This window comes from Cricetulus griseus, chromosome 4 (genome assembly GCF_003668045.3).
Source record: "Cricetulus griseus strain 17A/GY chromosome 4, alternate assembly CriGri-PICRH-1.0, whole genome shotgun sequence".
Classification (NCBI taxonomy): domain Eukaryota; kingdom Metazoa; phylum Chordata; class Mammalia; order Rodentia; family Cricetidae; genus Cricetulus; species Cricetulus griseus.
In genome coordinates this window covers 171201444-171227013 of record NC_048597.1, presented here as the reverse complement: position 1 = coordinate 171227013, position 25570 = coordinate 171201444, and the positions used below count along the sequence as shown (strand labels likewise).

At 47.8% G+C, this 25570-nt stretch overlaps 1 protein-coding gene across 4 annotated transcripts; it reads right to left on the bottom strand.

Moving 5' to 3' along the window:
• Positions 1-986: 986 nt before the first annotated feature.
• On the bottom strand, positions 987-24307 carry Pkm (pyruvate kinase M1/2). Of its 4 annotated transcripts, none has more exons than XM_027414872.2 (12): positions 22206-22270; positions 16766-16882; positions 14697-14863; positions 13915-14006; positions 10767-10898; positions 10072-10258; positions 8677-8947; positions 7921-8071; positions 7558-7710; positions 4540-4706; positions 2148-2329; positions 987-1637 (listed from the first exon to the last, which is right to left on the bottom strand). In XM_027414872.2, the coding sequence occupies exons 1-12, from the start codon at positions 22253-22255 to the stop codon at positions 1531-1533; spliced, it is 1776 nt and encodes a 591-aa protein (XP_027270673.2). In that variant the 5' UTR covers positions 22256-22270; the 3' UTR covers positions 987-1530. The 4 variants fall into 4 exon arrangements, with proteins under 4 accessions (XP_027270673.2, XP_035299637.1, XP_027270674.1 ...); XM_035443746.1 differs by lacking the exon at positions 4540-4706 and adding an exon at positions 3997-4163; XM_027414873.1 differs by lacking the exons at positions 4540-4706; positions 16766-16882; positions 22206-22270 and adding exons at positions 3997-4163; positions 24169-24307.
• Positions 24308-25570: the final 1263 nt, after the last annotated feature.

The following is a 25570-nucleotide window of genomic DNA, read 5'->3' as shown; positions in this document are numbered from 1 at the left end:
CTGACCCGAATCGCAATTCCCCCGCCCGAAGACGCCCAAGTGCTATGCTCCCAGAGCCGCCCTGCCCTCGCCGCAGCCTACGGAATTCGGAGCCCAGGGACGCCGCCCTTACCTGCCCGCCTCAACAGGCTCGCTATGGCTCAGAGCGGTCATCGCAGCGCATTCTCCTAGAGCCCAGGAAGGCGCGCCAGACCCAGTGCCCCCTGGGCCCCGCCTACCCAGGGGAAAGCCCACCCCCGCCCGCCCATTGGCCGCTTGCTCAGAATAAGCTCGGGTCATTGGTGGAGCCTTCCCCGCTCCCTTCGTGGGGCCCAGCTGCACAGGTCTTAGCTCGGTCTAGCAAATTGCGAGGTCCGGAGAAGCCAGGTCTGCAACTGTTATTATAGGTCCGCACACTGGGTGGTGGTAATCAGCTAACTCAGGGGCCTTTATTATTCCAGTTCTGTCCTACCTCTTGTTCACTGACCTGAGCTCTAGGTGCTTCACTTTCTCAGGCCTCCGTACATACCCCCACTGGATAGTTTTAGCTCTTAGCAGTGACCAGGAGCTAAGGAAGGTCCTACCTGCTCCTGTTGTACTTTATTCCAGAGAGGACCCTGAAATCCTGAGGATTTCAGGTGTCAAGTAGAGACATCCCACAGCACCCTAAAAGGCTATCTACTACAGGGGCCAGCCTACCAGCACCAGGGTCACCTAACTCCTTGAGTATAGGAACCATTGTAGGTCTAAGTTGGACTTTCTCTGGTCATTCATGCCTTTGCCTCAACAGAATAGTGTGCTTTCCAACACAGCCCAGGTGCTGGAAGAAGCGATTTATATATTCAGCCTATATATGTACCATTCAGCTGCTTTTCCAGTTGTCCTATGCCCTGCCGGTGACCTGGTGGAGTTATAGCACCCAAGGCCAGGCCCAGGCCCAAGGCTGTTCACCTGCTCAGAGGGCAGGGCTCAACCACTTCCCCCAGCAGAAAAGAACAGGACACAGGTGCTTCAGCTGCTGTTTATTGACATTCAGGTGGGCACTATAGCAACAGGCCTGGGGATGCTGCCGTCGAACAGAAGGTGGCGAGTGGAGTGTGTGTCTGCAGCCACAGCTGAGTGGAGTGCACAAGGAGGAGTGGGGGAGGCCAAAGCTGTTGGGGAAGCAAATCAGGCCCAGGGTCAAGGGTTATCTACACACAGGGACCTGGGCCCCATGTCCTAAGCCCCTACACTCTTGCTGTCTCCCAGGGCTGGGAGTTCTCTGGGCAACTTTCTACAGGAGCAAAACACACAGAGGTGTTGCTGCCCTTTTGTGATAAAGGCAGAGGGTTTACAATTCTGCATTCCTCCTTCATCCCTAGCTTGGGTAGGGCCATGAGAGACAGCTGGGCTCTAGTCCATGTTTCAAAGCCAGTAAATTTTCCCGGGTGTCCCAGCCCACCAGCGCCACAGTATGGCCCAGAGTGAGCACTACAAGCGTTGCTGGCCTAATGGATGGGATGGGGGAGGGGATGGGACAGGGGCTAGAAGAGGGGCTCCAGAGGGCCATCAAGGCACAGGCACGACACGCATGGTGTTGGTGTAGCCAGAGCCAGGGCGCCACCCAGTCAGTACAATGACCACATCCCCCGTCTTGAAGAAGCCTCGGGCCTTGCCTGAAAGAATAGAAAGGTTGTGAATAGAAGTAAACACTTGGGGTAACTGCCCCAAATTGAACAACCATTACTCTCTCCTACCACAAGGTGGCACTTCCCTCCTAGCCCAGAGGCCACCCAGGCATGGGCATTCCAGGGCAAATGCCCAAAGAGCTACCTACAATCCCATTGCCTATGATAAGGGGACCAGTCTGCCTGAACCAATTCTTCTTTCTACCACAAGGTGGTGCAAGCCTCCTAGACCAAACAATGGCTGAACTCAAGACTGTAGGGACCTTTGGAGATCACAGAGCCAGCGGCCTCCTCCCATCCCAATGTCCAACCTTATAGAGGAACAAAGGCTATAGCAGCAGTACATAATCTGTGTGTCCCACCTTAATTTTGCCTTGGGCCCCAAATTGGGAGGGTGTGGACAAAAAGGCTTAGCCCAAGTCTTCAGAGAATGACAGTTTCAGAATTCCCAGAAAAGCCATTGCTCAGCACCCCATCTTCTTGCTTCCAGCTACATACCAACATTCATGGCCAAATTCACACGGAGGTCTACATCCTCAGCCCAGGCATCCTGTACCGCATCCTTACACAGCACAGGGAAGATGCCACGGTACAGATGGGCCTGACGAGCTGTCTGGGGATTTCGAGTCACAGCAATGATGGGAGCACGTGGGCGGTACCTGGCCACCTGGTGAGCACTCCTGAGATGGGAAATAGGATAGACTATGAAACGTGTCACAAGACCCAGGAGACAGGAAGCACCTTCAGCAGGAGCTCACTAACACAAGTGAGGCACAGGCCTTGCCCACTGAGAGCTTACTCTGTTCCAAGGACTGGCCACCCCCCACATCCTGTCCTCTGTCCTTTCTTAACTGCTCCTTCAATAGGAGCAGCAGTCCCTCAGGGCCCATGGCTAGAATCCCTCCCATATCATGAACCCTTCCATGTAGCAGGGAGACAGCTTTGGCCAATCTCACCAGCATCCACAACTGCTAGCAACATTTACAACCAAGCAGCATACACCTAGCTCCTGGGAGCCAACAATATTAAGGACTGCAGTAGTATGCTGTTCCCATGGCAGTCCCAGAAGCCTAACTCTAGAGCCCAAAACACACTTGGTGCCACAAAATCCGGACAGTGACCAGGCATTATATAGCAATGCTTAGCCCATCTAGAACCTTTGGGAATGTAGTGACCCCCCCTTCTCAAAACTACCTGTGACAAGTGATAATGTCTACTTCTAGCAGGTGTGTCTCAGGTTTGCTGAATTAACTGAACAAGCTCTGAAAACACACAAGTACTGTGGAAACCAGAAAAAACACAGCAGAGACTACCCTTCTTCATGCTGGCCTGCATTCACAAGGCCTTGAAGTGGGTAGTTGCTGTAATCAGGAACTCCTCGCCAAAGTGCAGAGGCTGAGGCAAAAGCCCTGCATTGATCTTATATCTTAGAGCTCCTAAGAGCAAAGCTGTAGCCCACCTTTCTTCCTCTGCCTCATGAGTGCTGGGATTACAGGTATGGGCTATCACATCTGGATGTTTTTACTTATGTGTAAGGGTATTTTCCATAAGTGCATTTGTGCACCACATACATGTACTGCCTGTGGGGAGTTAGAAGGGGGCATTGGATTCCTCTAGGACTAGACAGACAGTTGTGAGCCTTTGTAAGCCAGGGACCTCAGAGGCCAAGACACCTCTCATCTAATTTTTTGAGACAGGATCTCTTATGGAGTCTGAAACTCGACTGGCTTGATGGGAAGCCCCGAGTACTGTCCTGTCTGCATGCATTCTTACCATAGGTGCTGGATTCCAATTCGGACCCTCATGTTTGTGCAACAAATACTTTACTCACTGAGATGTTATCTCCAACCCCTCCAAGCACAATATTTATTTATTTACTTATTTACTTACTTATTTATTTTTGAGACAGGGTTTCTCTGTGTAGCTTTGGAGCCTGTTCTGGAACTCTCTCTGTAGACTAGGCTGGCCTCAAACTCATGGATATCCACCTGCCTGCCTCCCAAGTGCTAGGAGTAAAGGCATGTGCGCTACCACCACCCAGTCCAAGTGGAATTTTAAAGTGCTTATCACTATTAGTGTATCTGCTGACATGCATGTGAGATCAGGAGTCAGCTTGCTCCCTTTTTCAAGACCACATGGTAGCTAAACTAGGCAAAACTGGGTATTTGCTTCCCATTGTGAGGCAAGCTGAACTTTATTGGAACCACATGGTTTGTTTGGTATACCTGTGAGTGGTGCCTGGAGTCCTTTAGTGGCAGCAAAACTTGGCCCAGAGCCACTCTTGGGATCCCTAAGGAGGGCTGCCAATTGAGGTGGGCATCCCCAGGGAGCCACTGCCGCCTCCTACCTGCCAGATTTGGTGAGGACGATAATGGCCCCACTGCAACACTTGAAAGAGGCCTCCACGGCACCTACGGCGGCAGCTTCTGTGGGGTCGTTGGTAATAGGTGCCAGACGGCGAAGCTCCTCAAATAACTGCAAGTGGTAGATGGCGGCCTCTGCCTCTCGGGCAATCTAGGGGAGCAATATCCGTCCAGAGGGACGAAGGGAGGGGGGACAGGGCTTTGTCAGAGCTTTGTCACAAATGGAGAGGGAGGATGAGTCACAGACAACTGGGAAGATGTCCTGGGCAAAAAAAGGTCCAGGAGGAACAGTCACTGAACTGTTCTAAATTGAGCAAAATCAAAAACTCCACAGAAACCATCCTCACTGGTGCCTGTGACTTCCACTGTGCCCACGAGGGAGTACTCTGGTCCTGCCCTATCATGACCTCCTTGGCTACCTTCCTGAATGAAGGAGAGAAGCTGTGCCCAAGCTCAGGCACAAGGCTTTTTTTTTTCTGAAGTAAGAAGTGGTTATCCTATAGCGATACCTGCCCTCAGGGCCCTACCTGCCAGATGTCGTCAGAACTATCAAAGCTGCTGCTAAACATTTATAGGACGCCTCCACGCTGCCCATGGCCATGGCCTCCATGGGGTCTGTGGAGTGACTGGAGGCTCGCACAAGTTCTTCAAACTGCAGACGGTGGAACATGGCTGCCTCAGCCTCCCGAGCTATCTGTAAGGGTTAGGGTAGAAGGGATGAAGGAAAAAACAGGAGAGACAACACATGGGAAGACAGAGGGGATTAATCAGAGAGGAAGGTACAGTTAAATCTGTCCTTTGGGCAGAGACAGAGGCAGGGTGGTCAAAGTCCACGTGCTCTTTTTTGGTTCTAATACAAGGAAAGTTTTTTCCTTTCTGGAAAGACTTTATTTACCCACTTGTGATTTCCCCCTCCAATTTATTTTTTTTTATCCTCCCCCCTGCCCCCATTTGAGTTTTTTAGATAAGATCTTACATAATGGCCCTTTTACTGGGTGTGAACTTGCCCCCATTGCCCTCAAAGTAATTCTTTGGGATAATGGGCATGTACCATCAATATCTGGCTATAAATTTGTTTCCCTTTTTCTTTAAATCGAAGCTAAGAAAGGGACAAAGTGTTAGGCCCTAGGACCTTGACATGGAAGGATGCCAAATCACTTCCATCTGACCACAATGCCTCACAACACAGCTTACAGGAAGGAATAGAATAGGCCCTTCCCTCTTCACATGGCTGTCTGACTACAACAGGGCTTCCAGCCCAGCTTACATAGACACAGCCCAGTGTTTACAGTGGAAACATTGAGGCAGCTCTGGAAAGCTGGGGTCAAAAGAGCCAAAGTCCCACAGCATACCAGTTCTAAAGAAAATAGTGAAAACTCTGGCTCACTTAACAACCATGTGAAGAGAATGATGCCTGTGAAAGCATGCATGCACGTCAAAATACTGATTAAAACTTAGCAATTAAAACCGTTGCAAGATAGCAAGTGTGTTACATTACAGACACACCTGTTCAGGTAAGACCAGGCATCAGAAAGGAAATTTTAAGTTTCAGAAAATTAGAATGCCATAATCACCGGCATCTTAGTATGGGAAGGATGAGAAGGAACCAGCAAATCATTTCACTAATTTGACAGTATAAGCAGGTTCACAAGCAGAAAAGTATTCCTTTTGTTAAGAATGGAATGCATGCAGTGCAAAGGACCAACAACCATAGCTAGGGTGCCTAGCTCTAAATTCCAGGTCATGAACTGCATCCGTTAGACAAGGGAGGAAACAGCAGACAGGTAAGGGGAGAAGCTGAGGTGTTAACAGAGGGAAAGGCTTGTACCCCCTGGAGAGGCAGCCAGTTTAACCTAGACTCTGTGCCTCATCTTCTGAGCAGCGCCATGCAGTCCCAAGCCTCGAGGTTCTAAGGTGTCTGACCATAGGAAAGAACAGGGCATGGAAGTAGGACATGGAGACCTGTCCACATCTGCTGTTCCAGCATAATGCCAATGGGCCGGTGGCAGGCACTACAGAAAGCAAACCTGGGCTCAAACCCACATTTATCACATCATGTGACTCATTCACAGATTTGGGTCATGAAGATTACACCAATGTGTTTAGAGGCTTATCTAAAATTTAATGACGGCAGTAAATGTTTAATGCTAAGGCTATAATTAATATCTCATCAAACCCATCTTAGGGCAAAGTCTTGAGGTCATATAACTTGCCCCCAGCTATACATACATCTATGTGGATACATGGTTCAGAATACCCGGTCAAAGATGCCCTTAACCTGTTCCTGACCACGCTGTGGCCAGATGACACAACTAAGCAGGTAACTAGATAAGGGCTATGTGGTATAAAAGTGGAAAGGCAGCAACTGTGAAGGTGACTGAAGGCACATGGCTTTCTGGGAGAAAAAGCAACTACCTGCCATGGGCAGCTATGAGAGCCCACATTACCAACCAGAACAGCAACAGGGCTTGTCTGACAGTTTCAATATAGGAGGCACAAATAATAAGGCCACGGAAAATTTCACACAGCCAGAATACAGTTCACCTTGGAATTTTTGCAAACTCAATAATCAGACACAGATGAAGGGAAGAAAGGAATGACGGCTAATCCAGAGGGGGGCTATTCTTTCTTTTTTCAGTTGGCTTAAATTTGGGGACTGGGGCTAAAAAGGACAGGGGTCCTTTGCTGGCTGAAAATGGAATAGAAAAGCTCAAGAAGTTAATTTCTAATACTCTTTCATCAGTCAAAAGTAAAAGTTCCAGGGCAAAACACAGGGCTCATGAACTGGGTCCTCATCAGTAAGCAGCAGAAGACGTTGCTGCTTGGAGTCTATTGTCCCTATAAGATAGAGTCTTATTGTAATCCTGCCTAGCCTCAAACTCTTAGCTATCCTCCTGCCCCATCCTCTGAATACTGGACTTCAGGCATGACTCATCACCATATCTGACCAAAGTTAGAAGTCTTAAAGAACATATTCCCAGAGAAAAGTCTTCACAGTCCCTCCATATTCCTGGCCCAGGGCCTGCTGAGTTTAACACTCTCCCTCCACCCCCAGCTCTATTTGTAGCCCTGGTTTGGGTGTGGCACAGCAAGGGAGGCAGTCCCAGGACACAGGCACCATGCAAGGCCAGTCAGTGTGGGTACAAGCATCTGTCCTAGGGACTAGTAGGGCATCAAATTGGAAGCCAAACACCAAAAAGACCAGCTGGGAACAAACTCTTGGCTCTTTTAGAATAGAGCAGAGGTACCAGGTCTTCTGGACTGTCCAGGGGGAGGTCTAAGGCATCCTTTGACTGCATCCTATGACTTAAATCTTTTATCATATGTGGCCTATGTAATGAAAGTGGCAACCTTCAGGGAAGGAGAAAGAGGGCTGGGGTAGAGACAGTGAAAGCACCACAGGGAAAAAAAAAAAAAAATCAAGAAGCACTCTTTCACACTACACCACTCTGTTACTATAACAGGAGAATGGGAAGAGACCATGTAGAGGATGCAGAAGCCTCTGTGGCAGAGCTTGTTTCCACCCCATGCTCGGAAGAACATACCAGATGCTGCATGCGGACAGCTTCCAGAGGGTAGTCCCCCTTGGCTGTTTCTCCTGACAGCATGATGCAGTCAGCTCCATCTAGGACTGCATTGGCCACATCACTGCTCTCAGCACGGGTGGGGCGAGGTTTCTTGATCATGCTCTCCAGCATCTAAGAGGGGACAGATGAGCATTCAGTGAGACCTGTGTGAGACTATGGGCCACGTTCAGTGACAAGCAGTCGCTAAGATGACTCCCTGGATATTTTGTAGGAGCAGAGGACAGCTATGTATAGGTTAACATGTCTGTACAACAGGGACCATGGGACAAGACCCAAAGTTCTCCTAAACAGAGTACACAGAAGAAAGGAAGAAGCACATGCCTGAGTAGCACAGATGACAGGCTTCCCAGCTCGGTTGCATCGTCCAATCATCATCTTCTGAGCCAAGAAGACCTTCTCTGCAGGAATCTCAATGCCCAGGTCACCACGAGCCACCATGATCCCATCACTGGCCTCCAAAATCTCATCAAACCTGATTCAGAAGAGAAAGATGATATTCAACAGGAAGCAAAGAACAAAACAAAGCATCCAAGCAACCCGAGCAATCTTGCTTGCTGGGCTTCTTCAATACCACCATGACTACTTCATTGAAAGATGAGGGGGATGAGATTTAGTTGCGTGGGCTGACTTCTCTTCCGTCTTGCTCTTATAGCCTCTTGTATCTTACTTCTCTAATTGGCGCTTCCAACAAAGCAAGAGTGAGGCCAGAAGGTGCGCATGGCTTCACTTAGCTAATGATTCTGAGTGCTGGCCCTTGAGGTGAGGTGTCCCGCCCAGAGTGCCTACAGGGCTGACGTAACACCAAGGTCCAATAGCACCTATGGCTTATCAAGATAGAACAGACGTCAAACGAGTCACCCTGCTTTCCCTCATTCTTATGAACACCAACTTAACCAAGCTTCATATGCTTTCTTTCCTATGGTGAGCTAAATGGACCACTCATCAGAATCATTGTTTTCCAAGTGAAGACTACAATGCTACATCCACGGAAACCAGGCTTGGCAGGCTGCACTTGCTGGGCAGGGATCCAGGACTCATAACCACGGCTGGACCATGAAAAGGGGCCACAGGACTCACCTGCGGACACCTTCATGGTTCTCAATTTTGCTGATGATCTTGATGTTCTGGCCCTTCTCTCCCAGGACCTTCCTAACCTCATGCACATCTTCTGCCTTGCGGATGAAAGAGGCAAACACCATGTCTACACCCTGCTCCACTCCAAACTTCAGGTCCTGAATGTCCTTTTCTGACACAGCAGGGAGATCCACAGCAGCTCCGGGGAGGTTCACCCCCTTCTTGCTGCCCAAGGAGCCACCGTTCTCCACCTCTGTCACCAGGTAGTCAGCACCTGTGTAAGTGAAGGATCAGTGATGAGGACCTGCCTCTTCTTGCAGGAGGTCACATCACTGAGGCAACTAGAGCCACGTGAAAGCCAGATTACAAGACCTCAGGCTGAGTCAATTTGACACTGTCAGTTTCCGCAACTATAAACAATACCCATGTACAAGTTGCGAAGATGTTTTGAATTTTGGGTGTGGTAGCACAGGTTAATTACCCCAACACTCAAGATGCAGATGCAGAAAAATCTGTGTTCAAGACTAAGGTGATCTACACAGTGATGTCAGCCAGCGCTACAAAGTGAGACCTTGTCTCAAAATAAATAGCTAAGCTAGTGAATCAGCCTCATTCGGCCTCAGTTACATAGTAAAGCCCAGCACAGGCAACAAAAAAACCCTCTCGTAAAACCAAAATGAAACGAACACATAAACCATTTAAACAGGTAAGATTTAACTGGCATTCAAAGGCACACAGGAGGGACTGGAGAGATTGCTCAGAGGTTAAGAGAACTGACTGGTTGCTATTACAGAGATCCTGAGTTCAATTGCCATCAACCACATGGTGGCTCACAACCATCTGTAATGAGATTTGGTGCCCTCTTCCATCATGCAGGTGGACATTCAGGCAGAACACTGTGCACATAACAAAAACTTCAAAGGCACATAGAAATATTCTACATGCCATATTGAGAGACCCACCTGCCATTGACTCCCAAGTGTTAGGACTAAACACTAAAGGCTCGCCCCACCCTCCTGGCCCTTTGGGGAGTTTTTTTTTGTTTTTTTTGTTTTTTTTTTTTTTAAACTTCTGATCCTCTGGAGATTGAACCCAGGCCCTATACATGCAGGCGAGTGCTATACCAAAAGGAGTTAAAATAGATTCAACTTGGGGGCTGGAGAGATGACTCAGAGGTTAAGAGTACTGACTCCTTTCCAAAGGTCCTGAGTTCAATTCCCAGCAACCACATGGTGGCTCACAACCATCTGTTATGAGATCTGGTGCCCTCTTCCGATGTGCAGATAAACATGGAAGCAGAATGTTGTATACGTAATAAATAAATAAAATCTTAAAAAAAAGATTCAACTTGAGAGCGCTGGAGATGGGAATTGGCGATGGACCATGCGCCATGCATACCTTTCTCCTTCACCTGCAGTGAAATGAGCCCGTCATCCACGTAGATCTTGCTGCCCACCTCCACCACCTTACAGATGTTCTTATAGTCCAGCCACAGGATGTTCTCATCACACTTCTCCATGTAGGCGTTGTCCAGGGTGATCTTCAGGGTGGCTCCCTTCTTCAGCTCTACTTCTGCAGTGCCGCTCTGTAGATTCAAGACAGCCCGTGGGTGTGTGAACTGCAGAAGCCACACCCCTAATGGGGATGCTCAAACCCTGGTTCGGAGTACTAAGCAACCTTCTTCCTTTGAAGAAATTCTAAGCTCCGTTCACCATTGAGACTTAAGTAGTTAAAAAAAAATTAAGGACCAACCCCCATGTTTCCTAGCTATGCAGATGAAAAGAGCAATGACAAAAAACATTTTCATGCCGGGACTGGAGATGGTGCAGTGGTTTAGAGCACTTACTGTTCATGCAGAAGATCTAGGTTGATTCCCAGCACCCATATGGTGGGTCTCATAGACATCCATAACTGCAGTGCACAGCATACATGTGGTGCATAGCCACACAAAAAAACCACCCACACCCATATGCATTAATAAAAACACTATCATTGGTAGACTTTAACTCTAAAACTTACCCAGTCAGAAACTAGAGAAAGCTACCAGGGAGGGAGGGTTTGCCTGCCCTCAGAGCACTTCCTAGGATACTCACGCCTTTGATGAGTCCAGTCCTGATCTCAGGTCCCTTTGTGTCCAGAGCCACAGCAACAGGCCGGTAGAGGATGGGGTCAGATGCAAAGCTTTCTGTGGCTGTTCGCACATTCTTGATAGTCTCTGCGTGATACTGGGGAAAGAAGGGAGATTGACTGACAGGTGCCCCACACCTGACTTCAGTTCCCATTCCCTACCTGTGAGCCAAAGTTGACCAATCACTTATGAAAGAAAAGGGTCTGAATTCCATCCTCATCCCCAACCCACTAATCTCATCAGCATCCATTCTCCCCACCACAGAACTAACTCCAATAGCAAATCCCAAGAACATTCTGAAACACTGTCACTAAAGCCCTACTCTTAAAGCAGCTATGTGTCCCTTCAGTTGTCCTAGTATCCCTAGGACTCAAAGATGCCTAACAACTGGGGCAGGTAAAGGACCCAGGATTTGTGTTTGAAGTCTGCCCTGGCAGTCTGTTTCCACTATCGATCCCAAAGTCAATTCAAACCCAAAGTTGTTGACTTAAGGTAACAATGGTCCAAGCTAAACAGCTCATTGCTTGGTCATATGCAGACACCTCCTTTCACAATCACTTTCTTAGGTCTGATTAGAAAAGGAGAGGAACCGGTGATTAGTGGCCTATCTCTGATAGAACTACCGTTCACTATACTTCACTTGCAATAGTACCCCCAAAGGCCTTTTCCTTTTTCTACCTGGGAGTCAGAGCCAAGACAGCTATAGAATCTGTGGATAGTGCAGATCTGTGTGACGCCACTGATCACAGGACATATATATAATTCATCATTTTAAGGGCTTTGTCTTTTAACCACTGTGCCCAGTTAAGACACCTGGAAGCCTGAATCTGTCCTTCATCCACAGGCGGCCTGAGAGCTAATCTTTTCTGACAGTAACTACTGACTGCTTGATTCATTTTAGAGAGGTACTCATAATAGTTTTTTTTTTGGAGGTTGCCCTTAATTCCCATAGAAGAATTACAGCTGAATAATTTCTACTTTATAGGAGTTAAAATCCTTCCCTCTGGCCTAATGTATCTTTATAAGTATGTGTGAGGTTTGAACCCAGGGATTTGTTCTTGCTGAGCTACACACCTCAGCCCATTCACAAGTGCTCTAAACAAACACATATTTGGCACCGTGTATATAAAACTGCATTATAATCCCAAAGGTTAGAACACTGGGTGGCCCATTATTAAAATTCTTTGTATGGCCAACCTATGGTACACTTTTGGAAGGTAGATCGTGTCTTCTGTCACAGCTATGGCTTTGCTGGCGCATTACCAAATGGTGAACGAAGACTGGAATCCATGAGTGCCATCCTTGTAGAGGCTCTAAATTTAGGCCATTTAAAAGTCAGTACAGCATTGCCTGTTCAGCAAGAATACTCATCTTGCCCATGTGACCAGCAAGAGGTGTAATTACAAGACTGCCAAGGATGGGAAAGGATCAGATGCAGCTGGTAGATGTTCCTGTCAGAGGGAGGGAATGCCATCCCAGTGTCTCCAGAAGAACTTAAAACCATCACATCAAGCCCAGCAAAAACACCCCAGCTCCTCATGGAGACAGCACATGAAATAAGAGACCTAACACATGGCCAAACTGTGTGCACGACATGCCATTAACAGACCAGCTTCCCAAAACCTTCTGGGATTAACCTCATCTCATTCTAAAAACTAAAAATAAACCTACAAGAACAAATAAATGAATAAAATAAAGCCCAAGTCCAATCTAGGAAAAGTACAGATAATCTCCAAATGCTTCTTATAGTTAAAAAGTCAAGCTGGAGCTGGCCAATTGTCCAGCAGGTCTGAACCTCACTGGTCACTGCCATGGCAGAGTTGCATGGTATTATTTTACAGGATTCAAGAGCCATGAAAGGTCATGTCCCCAAATTTATTTTCTGACTGTCCTGCAAATCGGAGACCATGCAGATTCTACTTGCAAGGACCATGGCAAGTGGATCCAATCTTGCCTGAGTTGGGCTTACCCTTGTGTTTATTCTTGGCAGTTCCTGCCGACGGCAACAGAGCTTGGAAAGCAACAAGCTTCCTCTTTTTGGTTTGCAATAGGCTCTTGTTATGTTCCTGAGGCTTGTCTCCAACCTGCTATGTATCCCAAGGCAGTTCTGTACCACCACATCTAGCAAGGAGGTGTCATATACTGCTTAGGTACAACTAGACTATCCTAGGTACTATGACATTTGGGGGCAAGCCTCCACCAGGCTGTTTATGGAATATGGGCTATGGAATCTATGATGAGTCTCATGTTCTGAGAAGGAGGGGGTTCATTTTCTTGGACTGCTCTTCCTCCTCTATTTTTAGTCTAAACAACTTCCAATGGTCAGAGGGCAGAATAGAGCACAGGGTAATACTTTTATAGAACATAAAGAAACCAAGATGTGGGAAGAGGTCTGTGCCCACCTCCATTGATCCCAGTAGAAAATCCAGTTTGAAAGTATTTGAAACTTTTAAGGTTTCTTTATCTGCCCGACTGCTAGAATGGGTTGTTTTAAACTTGAGAGCACTGGCACACATGGGTTTTTCTAACTCACAGCTGCCATCTGGCTCCTGCATATTGCCTCTCCATCAGTTGGAATTTCTAATGAACAGACCCAGCTCAAATGCATTCCTACCTCACCTTATGGAGGGAACTGATGCTAGGAAGACAATGCCAATGGAGAGGGGAGTATGATCCATCACAGACTTTGGGCACTCGACTCAGGCTCAAGTGGAAACCCCTATCTATGGAACTAGCTAATCATCTCAGGATTGAACTAAGCCGGAATCAACCTTCTGCATGACCTTTTGGTCACCAGACTCACAGGAGCCACTAGAGAAACCCTGAGGCATTGTTCCCAAGTGCAGAGCTAAGACAGTTGATGGCCTAGAGGGGTTACCAGCTAAATCCTTCCTGCCTTCTTTTGTGAAGGTTAAGGGTAGGACAGCCCTGGTCCTTGACAAAGCTGGCCTTGTTTGTTTAGGCCTATGAAGGTGACAGGAGGGAAAGAGGGAATCCAGGATGGGCTAGGGCTAGGACAATGTCCCACTGAACTGGGGTTCATATCTGCCGGGAGTAGCGCTAATTATCACCACACCTCCTGTTTCCAATAAATTGCTCTAGCTGAGGCCTACCTCATGAGTTCCATGAGAGAAATTCAGACGAGCCACATTCATTCCAGACTTGATCATCTCCTTCAGCATCTCCACAGACCGGGAGGCAGGACCTATTAATAAATATTTAAAACCACAGGTAAAAAAGCATGATACAAGAAAACGTGTGTAATTTTCTCAGCAAATTCTTCATCCTTTAATTGTTTTTAAAATCAACTCCAAAAATGAACACAAAGCATTATGCCAGTCAACTTTCCTAACCTACGTATACGAGGGGGAAACCCTGCCACTCTCTAAATTCTTTAGGGCCCCCACATAATCAGGGAAGTGGAGGGTAGAATTAAGCAGTTTCCCTTGCCCTCAAGTTGTCCAACTACTGAATGTTGGTGATACAATCCATATGAAAAAGACCTGAGATCTCAGAAATACTCCTACAACGATTATCTAAGGAAGAACCCCTGAATTCTACCTATCACAGAAAACAAAGTGCACTTTTTTGTTTTTGTTTTGAAATAGGCTTTGTGTGTAGCCCTGGCTGGCCTGGAACTTGCTCTGTAGACTAAGCTAGCTCGAACTCAGAGATCCACCTGCCTCTGTGTCATGAGTGCTGGGATTAAAGCTGTGTGCCACCACTTCCGCCCGGCAAAACATACTAATTCTTTATGGCCATTTCTTATGACCTCTATTCCAAGAAATGTGTACAGTGCCTCACTCAGAACCTAGGTTAGCCTTGTAATTGCTATGCTCTTTAGCAGATCATCAGGTGGGAAGCCTCCATCTAGGGGAGCGCCACACTCACTCACCAATGGTACAAATGATGCCAGTGTTGCGGGCCGTGATGGGTGCGGAGTCAATGTCCAGGCGGCACATATGTTCCAGGAAGGTATCAGCCATAGCTGCATGGAGCTGCTGGGTCTGAATGAAGGCAGTCCCTGCTTCACTGTGTGGTTTCGGCATGGTTTCTGAGGTCCTGGGTCCCGGGGAGTTGAAGAGTGCAATTAGATTGGGCAGTGCTTAATGAGCCACTTGGCGTAGGCAGCTGTCTCCCGATTACACATTAACCTAATACGATTGCTTTGTGCACAAGTCACACAGAGGCCTGGCCTGTGCTGGTTCTGTGGGTGCTCCTCAAATTGGGCAAAGGGCTCAATGTGACTGTGAGCAAACAGCAAAGACCTTGATGAACAAAAGTAACTTCCCATCCAAAGCATATATTGTCCCAGGGGGCAGTAAAAGCAGGAGTATCACAAGAGCTGCTACGGATAGCTTTCACACCACCCTAGGAAGGACATCACTTTACATACTTGAAGAAACTTGCAAAAGTTGTAAGAACTATCCTCCCCCAAAGTTACAACTAATCTATCATCATACAAACACCTGGTACCTTGGGAAGTCTACCATGATGAGGCACTGAATCTACAAGTATGTGCTTTGGTACCCAACAGCCTCTTTACCATGTTCACCCAAACTCAAATGGTCCCACAGATCAAGGAGACAAACACAAGGGTCCCAAGCCCCCTTTAGCTCCAGAGTTCTAGGTTTTCACTGGCCTCGTTGCCTAAGCTTATTTTATTAGACATAAGAGCATAAGATCCAAATGATAGGCGGCAAAAAAGTAGTTCTTCTAGGCAGGAAGCAAAATCCCAGAATGCTTTAGCAATAAAACAGCAACAATTACAAGACACACAAAGCAAATTTTGCTCGCAAGAGCACTGGAATAGCTCCAAAGTCATTACACCAAGGAGTCGTCTGTAACCTAGGAAACAGAATTGCACAGTAGCTAGTCTCAGATGACCTAGAATCCACTCTATAACCTAGGCTGACCTTGAACTCACTCTTCGATCTTTCCACGTGCTGACGTTAGACATGGCTTTCCCAGCCCCAGTTCTAAGCATCTGGAATCCCTCTCTATGTCTGATAGGTAGGTAGAGCACTCTCAGAAGCCTGAGCATCTGTTCCAGGTAATTAACCACCCAGGTCACAATCCCAACAGCCGCCTGACCTTTGCTTTAACTTTATTACCGACTCACAACTAAATGCTCACTGAGCTGGTTAGAGGACATAACTCTGTAGAAGCTTTGTGTTTTACAAAAGTTGAGAGGCTTGAATGAAGCTGGGTGTCCTTCTCATCTGAGTTCTCAGGCCAAGGGGCTCATCTACAATAAACCCCTCTGCATCCTTGCTCTGCCCTGACTCCTAGTAAAGGACCCTCACTCAACAACCATGGATTTCTTGATCACTAAAATTCATCTCTGCTTCTTGAGACCTGGGGACCCCTGTAACCTACTAGTGATGCAATGGAAAAGAAGGCTGGCCACCCACGAGTTCCGGGCTTCTGGGTGCTGGATTCCAGGGGTGCACCACTATTTTCACTGCAGAACGGAAAACTTTTAAAGGAGGAATCAGACCTCTAACTACTGCCATTGGCCAACACTGTTCAACCTCTCCTTTGGGGTCTACAAGGTGCTAAGGCACCTTGTAGTATTTGTTAAATGAGCTCTCAGTCTCATTAAGGTCTCTCTGCCAAGATCAGTTCTGCTTGTTTCCCCTCTCCAAATCTGAGAAGTCCTCACAAAGGAAGTCCCAGGCAGTCAGGTCCTTTGTCTACCCATGGTTGAAACAAACAGGGCTGGCAAACTCTCATGCCTCCCAGCCATGCTTTGGTGGCTGCTAAAGGAATAGATGGTACATCAAACCAACACGACACAAAAGTCTGGCTATGACCATGATAGGACTATGAACTATGAAGTCAGCACGAGTGGGACAGACCCCGAACCCACTTTCCTGAAGAGCCACCAGGTGCTTCTCTCCAACTAAGACATTAAAGCTCCTTGCAAATTCCTGCCTGAGGCCACTGATAATCAGGTCATACCTTTGGTTCTCTGGGCCTGGGCTTCCAGTGACATAATGCTGTTTTTTTGACTCAGAGTGGCTCCTTGGCCTCACTTGGAAAGACTGTTCAGAGCTGAGTACAGTTTGCCTTGGAGAGCTGTACAAGGATTAAGGCGAAAGCTGAGCTCTTTGTGGTAATCACCTTAACCAGGTAGAAATTGCTCTTAGAGATAGATTCAGCTATGTTACACACACACACACACACAATATTAATGAATCCCAGGCTGGCTTCACTCACAAAGATCCTCCTCCGGTCTCAACTTCCCAAGTGTTAAGAGTACAGGCATGAGTCACTAGGACTGACTCCTTCCTGGACAGTCTTTAAACCTGTAATATACTACAACCCCTATTTACTTAAGAGGGTCTCACTAAGTAGCTCTGGCTGGCCTGGAACTCACTACATATTGCCTCTCTCCTCAAGGTTGAGGTTACAGATGTGCACCACCACATTCTCTAAGTTTATATAAAAACCTGGTCTCCACCTTAAGATAAAAAGCTTAAGAGGATAAATGTCAAAATAACAGTTTGTTACCTGGGTGGCAGTATTCACTACAATGCTCCCTCCTCCTTCTCTGAGACAGTGTCTCACTATACATCCCTGACCTGCTGGAGGTGCTACTTAGACCAGATTGGTCTCCAATTCAGAAATCTGCCTTCCTGGGGCTGGAGAGATGGCTCAGGAGTTAAGAGCACTGACTGCTGCTCTTTCAGAGGTTCTGAGTTCAATTCCCAGCAACCACATGGTGGCTCACAACCATCTGTAATGTGATCTAGTGCCCTCTTCTGGCATGCACTGTATACATGATAAATAAATCTATTAAAAAAAGAAAGAAAGAAAAACAAAAAACAAAAGAAATCTGCCTTTCTAATGCTGTGTCACCGCACCCAGTGGCATATCCTTTATCAATAAAATTGTTGATGTGGCCAGGTGGTGGCGCACACCTTTAATTCCAGCACTTGGGAGCACTGTTACACAAAGAAACACCAGCTCAAAAACAAGAGTTGATGCAAAATGCTTTAAGAAAAATGAAGTATAAATAAATCTTAAAAAAAAAAAAAATGAAGTGAGCCGGGCGTTGGTGGCACACACCTTTAATCCCAGCATTCTGGAGGCAGAGGCAGGCGGATCTCTGTGAGTTTGAGAGCAGCCTGGTCTCCAGAGCGAGTGCCAGGATAGGCTCCAAAGCTACACAGAGAAACCCTGTCTTGAAAAAAAAAAAAAAAAAAAAAAAAAAAAAAAAAAAAAAAAAAAAAAAAAAAAAAAAAAAAAAAATCCTTACCTTTATCCGGGCAGTGGTGGCACACGCCTTTAATCCCAGCACTCGGAGGCAGAGGCAGGTGGATCTCTGTGTGTTTGAGACCAGCCTGGTCTACAAGAGCTAGTTCCAGGACAGCCTCCAAAGCCACAGAGAAACCCTGTCTCGAAAAAAAAAAAAAAAAAAAAAAAAAGAAACCAAAACCAAAAAACAAACAAAAAAAGCGCAGTTTCTGAAAATGACACATTTATTTCTATGCATTCTATAAAGCTCATGGGAGGAATTATATGTAAAGTGAATTTCCATATATCAGCCGAGCCCTTCAGGATGACTCTGCTAATATTCCCTCAGTCACAAGTGCACCTCAGGGAAGCTTCACTGACCTGGAGAACAACTTGATCCATTGATCTCAAAGCCAAAAAGAAAAAGAAAAGTGTACAATATAACCCATAGAAAATTTTCATTATAAAAACTTATCAGTTCCATGCCAGAGTCCAGTAATTTTCTTTTCCTGCTTTGCCTGTTCTCAGGGTTGACAGTACAATCCTTGTTAGACAAGGGCTGCTGCCCTTAGGGCGGGGAAATGCAATTTAACAGGTAAAATTTCATTGGCTTCAAATATAACCCACTTCCCCATCTAGAACTACTATAGTCTGCAGATTATCTTGCTACCAGATACAAAGTGGCAAGTGGAAATATGTATCAATGGATCGATACAATTAAATAGACCTCCTACAAAACTTCAAGTGTTTCAAGTCCCCTACCAATCTGGATCCCAGCTCACTAAACCGTTTCTCTTCCCAGGCTATTAATACCTGGAGCACCGCCCCCCTTCAAAATCAGGACTCTTCTTCCTATCCCATGACCCCTATGGAGCCCCACAACTCAAACCAACCACCTATCTATATATAACATATAGAATACCCTTTCTGAGGTTATTTTCTGGCCCAGGAAAGCAGTTCCAGCCCCAGTTTCTTAGGCCCTTAGGGCTTGCTCTATTGGCTAGCTACTTGTACAGTAGTGCCTGCCAAGTCATGCGGCCCCACCCATGCCACCATCCTCCTCCTCAGGAGGCACCCACATGCACAGCCAACCTCCAGACAGCTGCAGAAGCCTGGCAAGTCCAATGACACTGGTAAACACCATGCTCAGGGACAGGAGCCCTGCTCTTGAGCCTGAGCCCCTGAAGCAGTATCTTCCTCAGAGCCATTGCCCCTCTGTGAGAAAGGAGACAGCAGCCCAGGCTTCAGTGTGGGCTGCAGGTTGAGGCATGCACAGGCTCAGCTCAGGTCATCTGGTTCTGCCTTCTCCCATCTCTGGCACAAAGGGCATAAGAACAACAAAAACTGACCAATGCCACCCTAATTCTGGCACTGTCAGGCCATGCACCACCACTGCCTGGCTTATTTATTCTTTAAGACATGGTCTTATTACATAGCCCTGGCTACCCTAAAACTCAAGATATCCATCTCCCCTACCTCCTGAATGCTGGGATTGAAGGCATTTGCTACCTTGTCCAGAGGGAGGTCTACTTCTTAACCCTAGCAAATTCTGTACCAGAAAAGTCTGGTGTTACAAGGCTATTCAGAATATGAGCCCACCTGTTTGGGTGGCTCATTTCTGTGGGGTCAAAAAAAAAAAAATTAAAGAAACAAGCACAAACCATCTTTTATTTAACCTTAACTTTAACAGTCCTACTGTAAATCCTGCCATGCAATTATGAGGACCATCCTGCAGAAAGACCATTTTATTTCAGGACAGAATGCCAGGGACAAAGAAACTCTCCAGTCCTTAGTACCAAGGATCTCCTGCAACTAGTTTGAGCCAGAAGATGATCTGGGAGAAAGTTTCTGTTCTGCTGGCACATGGTGCCCTCCTTAGCAGGCTTAAGCTGCCAGTGTTACCGGGAATGATGCCCACTCTGGACCCTGGCTAGGAGTCTAGGAAACCAACCAGGTGTAAGCAGAATGCACAATGGTCTCCCCAACTGGAGGCACAGCTTCTGTCCTGAACCAAGGGGGGCGGGGGGTGTTAAATAGGGAAGGCAGTACCAGCTGTCCAAGAGCACTGACCTACTTACTATGAGTGCCTGTCTACAGTGACCTTTATAGGATCACAACTATTCCTTCCCAAGGGGGAGAGGGACCCCAAACCCTGTGTTTCTACCACTTAGAACTCTGCTTCAACAATGATTTGTATTTTTAGACTTTCCAAAAATAAAAAGTATTCTGATTGTATTCAATCCATAAATAATTTCCTTCTCCCAATCTCTGACTTCTCTAACCCTCCCGCTGTCCTTTGTCCCCACCCCTACCCTGAATTTTGGATACCCAATCACTATATCTATATTGAACCCTATGTTGTTGGCTTTTTTTTCTTGTTTGATATGGGTTCTCATGTATCTGGGACTGGCCTTGAGCTCATCAAGTAGCTGAGGCTGAATATAAACTTCCAATCCTCGTGCCACCACATCTTGAATGTTGGAATTAAAGGCATGTCAATTTTATGTAGTGCTAGTGATGGAAAGACTTTGTGCCCAACAGGCAAACATTTCCCGAGCACTACATTACCAGCTTCTTCTGGGCTGTCCTTGAATTGAAGATCCGCCTGCCTTTGCCTCCTGAGTGCTGAGATTAAAAATGTGCACCACCATACCCAGTGCTTCCCTACTCTTCCAAAATGGGCATGCCTTAAAATCTTTTACACTATTGCTGGAAAACACCAGTAGTTTAAAGTCAAAATATGACCTGTAGGTTAATTGAAAATGTTTGGAAGGAGCCGGGCTGTGGTAGTGCACACCTTTAATTCCAGCACTCGGGAGGCAGTTGGATTTCTGTGAGTTCAAGACCAGCCTGGTCTACAGGACAGCATCCAAAGCCACAGAGAAACCCTGTCTCGAAAAACAAACACAACAACAACAAAAAATAAAAATAAAAAAATGTTTGGAAGGGATGCAGCTTCCTTTAGAGCTTAGCTGGCTTTGGGAAAGATTCAGAGCTCCCCAGACCCTTCAGTGAAGGTGTCCCAGAGGCCACCAGAGGTACTACAGCTCAAACCTTCCCCCTTCCCTCCTACGTGCAGACAGGCACAAACTACGGTAGGGGCGTGGCCTCACTGCACAGCTTGGTGTCTGTAAGACCACCCCCAGTCCTGAGCTGAGCTGTTACACTAAGCCTTAAGAGGCCAGCAGAGGTTTGCAGGCCACCACCCACGTGGGCTCACCACGTGGGCTCACTTCTTCCGACTACTCCATATCCAGTCTAAGTCTGGCTCTTGGGAAAAATTGCAATACCCAAGAAAGTATCATGTCAGGAATTAATCAAAAAGTCTGTCATTTATTTCTATCCGTACCAGAGTGAAGTTTGCAAGGATGACTCAGTACTTATGTACTCTTACCAGCGAAGTAAAAAACCTCACAGGCGACAACTCATTTTTGTAGTTTACCAGTTAACTTGGCTGTGGGTATTTGGGATGATTCAGAAACTTAAAGTGAATCAGTCATTTTCCTCTACCTCAATCTCCACCTTAGTGCTTGGCCAACTCATCTTGACTTCCTGTAGAAAAGCTGAAGCAAAAGACACTAAAAACCCAAGTAATGAGTCTAATGCAATAGGTTTTTTTTCTACCTTCCTGCCCATGGATGGCTCGTTTCTTCTACTCAATATTAAGAAATCAACAGCTTTAAGAAATAAGATGTCCTTTCCTGTGATCATACCTTCTTGCCAAAACAGATGGTATATCCAACCCCCATGAGACTGAGTTGTTTGGAGTCAGCTATGTACTAGAAAGTGATTAATTATCATCCATATAGTTCCACTTAAAAGCAGTAACTCAAATGAGTTCACAGAAATTGTCATTCTGGATACTGGTTGTTCCATGAGAAGCTGCTGTGCCTATCACTCAAGAATTAAGAGTGGACCTATAGACTAGGACCAACCACTCACACTTCCAGCACTCCAGTAGCACAAAGGGCCTGGTCCCCGGCATTTTGCTGCCCCTTCCCCCCTCTGGAACCTGCGATCCTGGCCTCCAAGTGCTGAACCACCACACTCAGTCTGAGTGACACATAGAAGTTTAACTTAGGGAAATGCACGCTAGCTCAGTATTTGACTGACTAAACAGGGGCCTTACTAAACCTAGGAGTACCAAGTTTTCCCCACTCACCCAAGGATGAGAATCTTCTCGAATGCCGCTAATGTGAAAGGATGAGTCATCTTGCCCAGACCCGGTGGTGGATTACAGTACACTTTCCCACAGAACAGCCTCACTGCCTTACCTACAACATCCTCAGGCCACCAGACAGTAAATTGTTTGCTAACAATGGTACCTTGAATCCTGACCCAAGGCCCTCCCTTCTGTACTCTAGAAAGTAGCCCCACCCTAAGTATTGTGGCAACAGAACTTACTGCAACAGCTTCCAAATCCAACTTCCTACAAGCCAGGGAGCAGAAAGGTCTTACATGAACCATCAGGGACGAGAAAATCAGAAGAGACTGATCCGGGTACCTGTTCCTTTGTTTCTACCGTTACAGTCGAAGACAAAAGCTGCAGCATTTGTCCCTTTAGATAGCTGGCTTTCTTGGGAGTTGCAATTGTTAACATTAGTTACATTGTAAACACGGACCAGAGAGAATTCGTTTCCTAGGGGATACTGGGTGTTCATTGCCTCCCTGCCTCCCCAAGCTTAGTACTAATGTGTAGAGGAATAACTGGGCGACAGACTCGGCCTTCAAGGTAACTGTATTTCATCCATTGACAAAAAAAAAGTACATGTGCACGCCCTCGTGGTCATTTCACCTGAGATTAGTCATGTCCGTACAGACACGGAGGCCAGTAACTCCAGCAGTCTGGAGCAAATGTCTAAGAGGCTGAACCACCTCAGAAGATTCCTAAAACCTGTGTATATCCCCCGCTGCCTCCACGCAGGACTGGACCCACATTATGAGGCTCTATTTATCCTATCAATCTCCTGGGTTTGGAAGAGGAGATAGATCCAGAGGCATCTTTCCAAGACTGTATTTTTAAGTAACCTTCAGACTAGGTGCTCTACTGCTTACTCAATCCCTGTGTGCGGACCAGCTCGTGCAGCCCCATCCTTCCTCACAGCACTGACTTGACAAATTTTGCTTCCCTAATCAGACTGAACTCTGTGGGCTATGAGCGTTCTGGTCGCATCGGGCTGCAGCTACATTCGGAAGCCGCCCTTGGTTGATCGCCCACCCCGGGCCAGCACGTTGGAGCAGTGTGACTGGCTGGTCCAGGAGCCCTGCGGTACGCGCAGCCTCGCCACCGCAGGATGGACCGCGTGAGCGCTTGCAGGCACCCCACATGGCCCGGGTAGCCCGGAGCACGAGTGCTTCGCCGGCAACCAGAAGAATCTGCGGCCGCACAAAATAGGAAGGAATAGCTGCCAACCCTCCTTGCCACACCACCGGGAAGATGATGTTACGTAACCGGTGGCTGTATCTCCCTGGACGGCCACTAACTGCACCCTACCTACAGGCCGCGGACCACGAGGGCCTGAGGGGAGTCCGCGGACGTGACCAGAATGCGGTGGGCGGGGGAAGCAGCGCGGAGGGGGAGGGGCGAGGATCCGGATGCTGAAAGGATGCAGTGGCGCGGACGTGACTGGAATGGAGGGGGAGGGGCGGAGCAGCCAACAGGGCCACGCGAAGAGCACACTGACCTGGATGGGGGATGAATGCCGGGGCGCAAGGGGGGAGCAGGAGAGTTATTTCGAGTAGAGATTACAAAGAGGGCACCGAAGGTGGGGGGGATGGTGGCACAGAGTTAAAATAAAGGGAAAACAACCACTAGTAAATGGCTGAGGAGGATGAGCATCGAAAAGTGGGAGAGAACAGGGCGGGTAGGACGGCAGCAGTAAGATAAGAGGGTGGAACCAGATTGAGAAGGAAAGAAGAGGGACCAGAACTACCGCGTGGGAAGGGGCTGGCTGGGCCCTCTGACTTTGGAAGCTCAGGACCTGTGCTCGAGTGTAGCTTTTCCCCCAACCCGTACTGGGATGCACGATGCCAGGAGCCTTAGTCCCGCATGGGCCCGCAGGCCTGCGCTCCGCAGAAGCAGGCATCGGCCCTGGGCCCAGATGGCGTAGGCTCTCCCCTCTCACCTCGGGCGTACTCCGGATCTTGCAGCGATGCCTAAGTCGGACGTCCGCAGTCTCAGGACGAGTCACGGGTGTGCGGGACTGCGCCTCTTGGGCCTCAAGGTTATCCCAGCTGCGACCCGCCGCAATCCCTCCGCAGCTCCGCCCCTCGCCCAATCCCCGCGGCGGCCAGCGGCGCCCCGCCTCTCGCGTCTTGCCGGGCGCCCGCACCTTCTGGGAAAAGCACGACGGAGGCGGGACAGGCAGGTTGCCCTTTTGAGGAGGACTACCTTCCGTGGCGGAAGGACACAGTAGATCAAAATTGCGCATGGGTTATTCTGATGGCCAATGGGGAAGTGGTGAGAAAGCAGGACCCGCCCTCGGAGCCAGGGACACCACTACCCCAGATGCCCAGGCGCCACGGCCACCTGTTGCCTTAGGACTTGGACGGCTGTACATATCTCCCTTTTTGGCTCTCTGCCCAGGTCGCCCCATCTGCCCTGGGCTATCAGGGCGGTGCCCAGATTTATAGGTCCCCGGACATTCCTCCAGCCCCACCCGGTGCCCGCCCCAACACACACTCAGAGGCAGAGCGGAACGGGAAACAAGGGTGATGTGATGTGGGGTGGTCTGGGCTGCTTCCCAGAAACTTGTAGCCTTAGAGATTTAGGAGCCTGTTCCTGGAGCGTGAGCGAGGCCTCATAACAAGAAAGGATAAGTTTGGGGCCATGTTAATACTTTCAGCATGGTCTTAATACTGCCCTATTAAGTGCCTTGGAGCAGAAAACCAATCCAAGGTAATTAGTGCAGAACTGACCATCACACAGCGAACATCTATGCAGGTGTCAGCACTGGGTTTCGACTCAGGCATGTATTTCAATCTGTAGTATAGGAGTCTTCCTTAATTTTTTTCCTACAAGATGCTTTCTAATTTCCCAATTCTAGTCTTAACCAGAGTACTTCTCAAACTGAATCTGTTAACACTGGTCTACATTCAGCGAAGTTTTAAAAGCAGATACAATGTTGCCACATTCTAAATGTGCCTACTGTGCATACCGCCACCCACAGTTCTAAATCTAACTGGGAGTCATAGTGGCTCACACCTGTAATCCCCGCAGTTAAGGAGTCCAGGCAGGAGAAACTGCAGAGTCCAAGGTCAGCCTGAGCTCTAGGCCATCCCAGGCTAGGGTTTCTCCCCCCCCCCCTCTCTCTCTCTCTCTCTCTCTCTCTCTCTCTCTCTCTCTCTCTCCCTCTCTCTCCTCTCTCTCTCTCTCTCTCTCTCTCTCTCTCTCTCTCTCTCTCTCTCTCATGCACATGCTACCATCACAAATCTAGATAAAAAGTTAGGTGTGCCCCCAAGTCTGTGACCTTGGAGCTTAGGAGACCAAGGCAGGACTGGAGGCCAAACTAGGTATCGTCCCAAGGT